Source organism: Propithecus coquereli, unplaced genomic scaffold (assembly GCF_000956105.1).
Source record: "Propithecus coquereli isolate 6110/MARCELLA unplaced genomic scaffold, Pcoq_1.0 Scaffold328, whole genome shotgun sequence".
Classification (NCBI taxonomy): Eukaryota; Metazoa; Chordata; class Mammalia; order Primates; family Indriidae; genus Propithecus; species Propithecus coquereli.
In genome coordinates this window covers 2574287-2583186 of record NW_012148930.1, presented here as the reverse complement: position 1 = coordinate 2583186, position 8900 = coordinate 2574287, and the positions used below count along the sequence as shown (strand labels likewise).

Below are 8900 nucleotides of genomic sequence, written 5' to 3'. Positions count from 1 at the left end.
CTGGACAAAAAGGAGATGGAAACGTAGGAGCTGTTTGCAGCCACCCTTCACCAATGAGAAAAGAGCCTGCCTGAAAAGGAAATTTGCACTGATGAGGCAAAGCAGAAAAAGAGAGAGCCCTGGTCACATCCTTGAGCCCTGAATCAAGTCATGCTTCGTGGTTATATGAGCAAACAAATTCCTTTTCTTGTAACCAGGTTGAGTTGTACGATCTGTATCTTGCAACCTAGAGGGTCCTGACATACCTGCCAGATATTAGTCCTAACATAACTAATAAAAATTAATGTAAATGAAATCTAGGGGAATGCATCTCTGACTCCCTCACCTCCAACGTATCAAGCATGTTCAATATCAACATAAAGATCCCAGATGATGAGACGGGTTATAAAATATATCCAATATCATGCTACATGTAGAGTTGTGGCACAAAACAACTCTTTCTAAAGCAAATCTAGATGTAAATGCTTTGTAAATAAAGTAAGAACTTAGCCATTCTAAGGCAGGACTTAGTGCCGTACTTGCATACGGTTTTGTCTATTGTGAGTGCAGAAAATCTAAGAAGAAATGAACACACGCTAGAATAGGGTAAGAGTAAGGCCCTGAGGAAGCTTTTTAAAACAAGAGACATGACGAAAGTTACATGGTGTGCAAGGACATTGACCCTCAACTATGACGATCAAATGAAAATTAGAGAAGGGGCAGATAATCTATTCAATGTCTACATGATATTATAATTAAATTACCAAGTATTTGAAAATTATTAGTATTGACATACTTTCTCATCTTTTAATTATACAGATTTCCAACTCTGATTATATTTTGAAGATATATATATATATAAGAATGCACACACGGGGTAACATGTGAAAAGTACAAAAGAGCTTTCTCAGCCTAAATGCCTGAAGGCCTGAGTCTCCAGGATGATTTTTAGACCTGGGAATGGAGGATATAGGGGAAAAACGCTCTGGTTAATTCAGTGATTTGCCTTACCAAATAATTTGAAAGCCATTTTTCTTCCTTTTTGTAACTGCTGCTTTTACATTTTGAAATAATTATAGATTCGCAAAACGTTGCAAATATAGCACAGAGAGGTTCTATGTACCCCTTCCGGAGTTGCTCCCAGCGCTGACATCTCACATGCTTATAATGTGAAAACCAGGAATTTGACATTGAAATGATGTAGGTATAGCTCTATGACTTCTAATTACACGTAAATTTTGCGTAACCAACAATGTCAAGATACAGAATTATTCCATTACCACAAATATCTCCCTTGTTCAACCTCTTTATAGTCATTCCCACCCTCTCATCCCCACCGAAACAAAAGTTTCCTGTAACAATACTCTTCCCAGATAAGATGGCTCTATTTATTTTCTGTTTAAGTCTGGTCTAGGCTATTTCATTTCTGTAAAATGCTGTTCCCACCCTTTGAATTGATGTCATGGCTTATTAGTATGTCCTGACCCTCAATTTCAAAAACAGTGCAATAAATCTGAACCTCCAAACTTAGTTCCTTTGTTTGAGATTTTGGGTTAGGGGCGGGCTGACCTGTGTTGAATTCTCTTTTCTAATCACAGTTGTTCATTTTGTGTGATCTTAAGTTCAGTCCCACCCTTCCATTGCTCTCCCTGGGGTCCCCCTTTAGCCTTCCAGGTTTTAAAGTCTTTTCTCAGACCACTGAGCAGTCTCCAGATCCAGATTTCTTATTCCAACACAAAGGAATCTGACTTGCAAAATAGGATTCCAATTTATTAATTTATTGAGATTTATAATGAACTAGCAAGGTCATTTCAATTAGCTCCTACTAAGATTTAAGAAAATAAAAATATAACTATACGGTTGCATAGCAAACACAAATACCAAAAAAAGGCATACAGATGGTACATGATGGTTTAGTCACCCTTCTCCTGTACAACTTTTTCAAAATTTAAGAGACAGGGTCTTGCTATGTTGCCTAGGCTGGTCTCAACGCCAGGCCTCAAGGGATCCTCCTGCCTCGGCCTTCAAAAGCGCTGGGATTACAGGCGTGAGCCACCGCACCCACCCTCTCCCGTATGATGTTAGAATCTACATTTGCCCTTAAAGATCCATTTCTGCCCTCAATTCCTCAATATTGAAGAGCACTGACAAAATCGCTACTCTTCAACCCTCCTTTCTTGAAACCCACGCTAGGGGCAGGGAGTGGCGGTGGCGCTAATTTCAATTACCTCCAGGCCTTGCTCTCATTTTTTCACACTCAGTTTTATGGGGGTTACCAGGATAACTTTCACCTATCAGACAGGAAATATAATTTCAGTTCGTATTTTGCAGAGACCCAGCAACATGGAGACAGTGCCTTTTCTCAGAGTGCGATTTACTTTTGGGCTCACTCTGGGATGGGCCAAAGCACCAGGCCACGAAGGCTCGAGATGTGCAACCCGGACACACGCAGCCTCCCGGGTCAGGCCCAGCGCGGTTGTTGGCAAACCGCAGGTGTTCTGATCGCATTCTGGGATCCCAACAGGTGTAGCGCCTGTGCTGAGTAATCCTAAGCCTAGCTTGACACGAGAAAAAATGTCCAGCTTTCATCTCAGGGAAAAAAAATAAAGAAGATGAAGAAGAACTCAGAATTTAGGTCCAGAGAGGTGGAACCAGCACGTTCTTCCCCATCCCGGCAGCTCGTCAGAGCCTCCTCATCAGCTGCCCTAAAAGTCAATTTTGTTCCCGCAGCTGGGGCCCGGGGGTGGGTGCCGCAAGCTCGGTCCGCGGGCCGGTCAGGAAGCGCCCGTCCGCGCGGTGCGGAGGCGGCCGACGGCGGGGGCAGCCGCGTCCTCGCCCCGTCCCCCGCCGCTGTCGCCGCCCGCCCCGCCCCGCCCCCCGCACGCCGGCGCGGCCATGGCGGCCGGGCAGATCCGGGCGCTGAGCGGTGCCGCGCTCGGGAGGCGACCTCCCGCCGTCCCGCCGCCGAAGCCGCAGTGGGTCGGCGCGGGGTTCCAGCCGCAGCGCAGCTTCACCCTTCGCTCCACTCCCGAGGGAGACGGCGGCCGCTCCGCGCCTGGCTCGCAGGGTAGGCCCGAGGGAGCGGCGACGTGCCCGGCGGGCGAAGAGTTAACGGCGGCGGAGCGGCGGATCGCCGAGCTGCACGCGGCCGCCTGCGCGGTGAGACGCCCCGCCCTGCGGCCCCGGCGCGCCTGCGCGTGGGCAGCTCGGGGGCGGCGCCCGCGGAGGGGAGGTGGAGGCGGCTCGCGCGGCGACGCCCCAGGCCTTGGACGCGCGCGCTGCCGGCTCCGGCCGTTTCGCCGGGAAACTGGCCACGAGAGTTTACCGTGTGGTTGTCTCGAGTGTGAGCGTGACTAGCTTTCCTGTCAGCAGTCAGCGCCCGGCTTAGCCCCGGCGCAGCGTGGGACCCACTGCCGCTCTTGTGTGTGTGTGTGCACGTGTGTGTGCGCGCGCGTGTGTGCACGTGTGTGTGCGCGCGCGTGTGTGCACGTGTGTGCGCGCGCGCGAGGAAGGGGGTGTAAGGCATCGATGGAGAAGGTGAAGGGACTAAGTCGCAGGAAGACCATGTCGTGCTTATCCGTGTGATCAGTGGAGCACTTGTATGTGCACGTGTGTGTGTGCACGTGTGAGCACGTCGCGCTTATCCGTGTGACCAGTGGAGCACTTGTATGTGCACGTGTGTGTGTGCACGTGTGTGTGCACGTGCGTGTGTGTGCACGTGCGTGTGTGAGCACGTCATGCTTATCCGTGTGATCAGTGGAGCACTTGTATGTGCACGTGTGTGTATGCACGTGTGCGTGTGTGCACGTGCGTGTGTGAGCACGTCGCGCTTATCCGTGTGATCAGCAGCGCACTCGCCCACGCAGCGGCCCCAGTAAGGAAAGCGCAAGGCTGACACCCGTCTTTCCTTTGCTGCCCGCGGCCTCGTGTCCCCGCGCTCGCCGTCTTCAGAGCTCACTGTTGTCCCGTTTCATGGACTTCGCGACTGCGTGTCAGCGCCGGTGTCGCTCCTGTCGCGGTTCCTGACACGTCAGGCTCCGTGAGTGTCAAGGAAGCACATTTATAGTTTATGATCTTCACAAAAGAAACGAGAGAGACTGAGTCTTTATAGAAAAGCAGTATGAAAGTAACCTATTTATTATCATAAGATTGTGTGCACGTGTGTGTGTATGTGTGTGCACGTGTGTGTGCACGTGTGTGCATGTGTGTGCACGTGTGTGCATGTGTGTGTGCATGTGTGTGTGTGTGCACGTGTGTGCATGTGTGTGCACGTGTGTGCATGTGTGTGTGCATGTGTGTGTGTGTGCACGTGTGTGCATGTGTGTGCACGTGAGACCAGTACTTACGACTTCAGCCAAGGGGGTAGAAAAGAAACCCCGAAGGTTGCCTAAAGTCGGCTTTTCCTCACTGAAATGAGGAGGCCCTGAGGGTCCGCTGAGCCTGAGCAAAGGTCACTGAGGAGGTGACTGACAGCTGCCGACTGTTGTCGTTTCTGCTCTCCTGTTGAAAATAACGTATGTGATTTGCTCTCGACTTCGCCACACAAATCTGGTGGATATAAGTGAAAAGTTTCGCTGTTTTGAGAGCCGACGCCGGGGCCGTGTGAAGAGAGGTCAGCCTGTGACAGGAAGGAGCTGTCTCCTCACTCGGGGCACCGCACCTGTGTCGCCGGTGCGGGCCCCACAGGCCGCGGACTGTCCGGGGACCGCGAACAGCGCCCCCACGAGCCCGCTTTGCTGTTTCAACCAATCAGGGCCCCGCGCCACGGTCCTGCTTCCGGCCCGAGGCCGGCAGCGCTTACCTTTCTCCGGTCCTGACGAGCATCCCTGAACTTCCCGCTCTCCGGTCCGCCCGTCGGCGCTCCTGCCGCGCCTTGTCCGGTGTCACCGCGATGCGAGGCTCAGCCGCTGAGGAGAAGTTAGTCCGAGCGGCAGCCCCGGGCTCTGAGGCGCTCGGTGCACGCGGAAAGCGGAGCGCAGGCGCATGCGCAGGAGCGACCTGATGGGCGCCGGGTCGCCCGAGAGTCGCGCTCAGAAGACTCCAGAAGCTGTGAAGGGTGAACACAAGGCTGCTCCAGAGTCCCCCGTGTCTGTCTGTTTTTCTTCAAGTCTCCAAACGTGGGTTTTGCAAATAAAGAAGTGAAGTTCTGACAATTGGTCGTTGAAAGGAAGTGTTCAGAGATCCCGGTTTCACGTGATCTGCTTTTGTGGTCCCCGAGGATTTGGGGGGTCCCTGAGTCCAGCCTTGGCACTTAGGGGGTCCCTGAGCCCAGCCTGGCTGGGTTTCTGCTGCCCTGCCCCGGCGTGTCTGGAATGCCCTCGCGTGAACCTAGACTGGGGCTTTATCTGTCCTTTTGCTACACACTTTATTCACGAGACGTATTTGTCTAGAACCTCAACCAGAGTAAAATATTCGGCTATGAAATAAGACACCGAAGAAGCGGTTCATGGTTCACACAAAAATGTTTCGGAAGACATGCAAGTCTCACGTGTGTTTTAATGAAAAGGCTTATGCAAGAGTGATGCACTGAGTTACTGCTTGGTAAAAGGGTTACACCAAAAGCCCATGGAAAAGTTCCTCTGCAAAAACGAAAGGCTAAATAGTAACGCCCGAAGGACCCAAATCCACAGAAGACGTTGTTATTTACTTCTACCTTCACACAAAGTACTTGAGGCACTTTTTAAAACCATGTTTGAAGGCAGCTAGGGTATGCTTCCTCGACACTTGAAATGGCATAGTAAAAGTTGCTTTTGATTAAACTTGTGAAAGCAGTGAGTGTTAATATGTTCAAACAATAATTTTGTTTTGCCTAAAAATACAGCTAATAACACTCTGGGGGGGGAAGAAAATATTGTAAAACATGCGATGGAGTAACACATCATGAAGGTAAAGAAAAGTGTTCAATAATAGCAAAGGTAATACTTTTCTATAAGGACTGTTGGTTTTGATTAGCACCTTTTCTGTAAGTTTAAATCATTATCCGCATATTTTAAGTACTGAGGTTGCAACTGCAACTTCTGAGTGAAAGTTCATTTTCAGCCTCTTAAGCTCTTAAAATCATTTAAATCACCTGTTACTAAGCTCGTTACCTAGGAACCGAATGAAAAATATCGGAGCAGTGGCTACATCGTTATTAGGCATAGAGGAGTTCTTGTTTTTCCATCAACTTCTCATTTTTCTCAAACTATATTTTCTCCTTATGTCACATAAGGTTGGACTGTGTATAATGTCGGAATGCATTCAGTCTTTAATTGTAAGTGCCATTAAAATTGCTGGGAAGAAGTTTAATATTGTTTTTTAAATTTTCTTGCAGTATTTTATGAGTAGACATTATGGGGAGAAGATATGATGAATGTTGAGATTAATGGATTGTTTTATTTTATTACACTTCAGGCTGGCCAGCTAAACTACGTGGATCCGGCTACTGGCTACGTGGTGCTCACACAGCTCGCCCACTTGCAGAGAGGGGACTGTTGTGGCTCTGCCTGCAGACACGTGAGTGACAGTTCTGGAGCTATGGCAGCAGTCTTCGGTGCTGCTTCTGTGACTGCGTAAATACCCATTATTTGAACAAGTCAAATAAAGGAGCCAAATAGACCTGGAGTGCACTTTTCACAAGCTACTTTAGCCAAGGACAGTGAAGTTCTTAGTACCAGCACAGGGCCTTTAAAGTTAATGGAGTTTTGTAACGTTTCACTGCAGAGCATCAGTTCCTTGAAATGCTGAGATTGAAAACTCATGGGAGCTCTTTTATTACAGGGAAACTTTTCATGAGGTTTCACATAAGTTGTGTTCACTAGGCAAGCACAAAGAGGGCAGGAAAAGAAATCTAGAATGTTGCAAACTAGATCCCAGAAAACATTTCTTCTGTATTAGCTAAATAAATAGGAACTTGCCCAGCATTGAGAGAGTGAGAGGTGGGTTTCCTTCACATGATAATGATTTTTTCTTTTTTTCCTTCCCTCCCTTCCTTCTTCCTTTCAACCCCTGCCCCCTTCTCTCTCTCTCTCTCTCTCTCTCTGTGTATGTGTGTGTGTTTAAAATAACTGTGAAGCTAGATTTCCCCAAATTTAGTGCCGTACAGTTCCTAAAATGTTTATTTCAATGGATACATATCTATGTTCACTGATTAAGATGACCTAACTACTCCTTTCCTAATTTGAGCAAAGAATAAATGGGAATAGGTGCTACACTATTACTTTTTAAAGGCATAGTAATAAGGTAAATTGTTACAGGGTTGAGATTATAAAGAGATAACCTATGTTTACAGAACACTTTGTATGTTTTAGTGCAAGGAGGTGTTATTTCCTTTAACCGGCCTACTTTATAATTAAAGAATAGACACTAAAGGCATGTATTAATTGTAGCCAGTATTGAAAAATTAAACCTTCACTTTTATGTATGTTCCTATGCCCTTAGCTGATTCTAATCAAGTGCATAAGAGCTTTGTGTAAATTGAGGACTTGAGGATTTTCTAAGAGTGGGTTTTTGAAGTAAAATTCTTAAAGTTGGAAGGATGAATTTAGGAAATGGTTCTTGGACCCTAATTAGGACCATTTGCCTGAGGTTGCCAATATTCTCCTCTTAGTCTGCAGGACCCTATAGATCAAATGATCTATGTAACATTGTTAGTAGTTTCTTTTTTTCATCATGAGAAGTGTACTTTTTCAAGGTGATTGGTAAATAATTCAATAATAATTTGTTTTATTTTTTCTGCAGTGTCCATATGGTCAAGTCAATGTTAAAGATCCATCTAAAAAGAAGCAATTCAATTCATATTTTTATGTTTGACAACAATTTCATCTCCTTTGTCTAATTGAATTTGTATTTTTTTAAAAATAAAGCCCTAATTGAGCATTGCTTTCTGTGCTGTTAGTATTTGAACACAGTTTAATCTTAAATACATACATTAAAAGAACATCAATAAAATGAAAAATCTAGCAAATGTTTATGTGTTTCTAAAGTGGCACATTGATAGTTATTTTCCTTTCTTTTTGCTTCAATATAAGACACATATGTTGAAGAAAGAAAATAATGATTGTTCCATTAAATAGTAGCAATCGGGTCGCATTAGTAGCTTTTGGTTTTCCTTAGTCTCAGTTCCCCAGTTTTCTCATCAGTGTTAGCAATCCAAGGAAGGTTGCTGGCAAATAGAAGAGTTTGAATGCATTCTTCATTTTATTTATATCTCGAGCTATAAGGAGATTAATATAATATATTGTGCACCATATGAGGACCCAAGAACTGCCATCCTGCGTCAAGACATGCTCTCATCTTCCATCTGTTCTTTCAATAAAATCTTTAAATCATTTTGACTCAAGGGTCAGTCTGTTAAAGATGTGTCGTTTATACCGTTCTTTCTTCTCTCCCCCACCCTTTCCTCCTCTGTTGCTTTTGGCACTTCCTAGGCAAATCTGTTTTTGAACACTTTATTAGCTTTACACCCGTTCTGTTCTCTGCGGTCTTGTCCCTGGATATCAGTCTCCAAGCTGAGTCAGGAGCTCACAAGGACTATTCTTTCCATACCTTCTCTGCTTCCCTATGAGGACAGCAGCCCCCAGGAAGCTTTTTTCTAGCCAGTGGTGGCTACTCAGTAAAAGGAGGCTGCTGCCCCTTTGGAAGGCAGGCTTTGCCCAGAGCTGACTCTCAGCCTTCCCCCGGTGAAATCTGAATGGTTCTTGGACACCTCAGGGGCCTGCTTCAGGCTCTGCCTGTGGCCTGGAGTAAGGGCTTTAGAAATCTTAAGCAACCAAAAGGTTTTTGTGCCTTCTCACATAGTTCAGAACAAAAGCCCTTCTTAACTGTAAAATAAGTGAAAAGAAGCCAAACGAGGTTCTAATTTCCCCTTTGATTATGACTTCTTTGGGTTTTTAAAATGTCAAATATTAAATTGTCTCCAAAAAATTGTTGGCTTTTTTGGT

General features: G+C 46.3%; 1 protein-coding gene across 1 annotated transcript; it reads left to right on the top strand.

Moving 5' to 3' along the window:
* The first annotated feature begins 2874 nt into the window (after positions 1-2874).
* On the top strand, positions 2875-7919 carry LOC105815319 (chromosome unknown open reading frame, human C1orf53). The gene is made up of 3 exons (XM_012650466.1): positions 2875-3138; positions 6373-6474; positions 7699-7919. The coding sequence occupies exons 1-3, from the start codon at positions 2875-2877 to the stop codon at positions 7768-7770; spliced, it is 438 nt and encodes a 145-aa protein (XP_012505920.1). The 3' UTR covers positions 7771-7919.
* The last annotated feature ends 981 nt before the right edge of the window (positions 7920-8900 follow it).

Coding starts and splice junctions, on each gene's coding strand:
- LOC105815319 (XM_012650466.1), top strand. CDS start 2,875: ATGGCGGCCGGGCAGATCCGGGCGCTGAGCGGTGCCGCGCTCGGGAGG. Junction 3,139..6,372: donor TGCACGCGGCCGCCTGCGCG/GTGAGACGCCCC, acceptor ATTACACTTCAG/GCTGGCCAGCTAAACTACGT. Junction 6,475..7,698: donor GTGGCTCTGCCTGCAGACAC/GTGAGTGACAGT, acceptor TTTTTTCTGCAG/TGTCCATATGGTCAAGTCAA.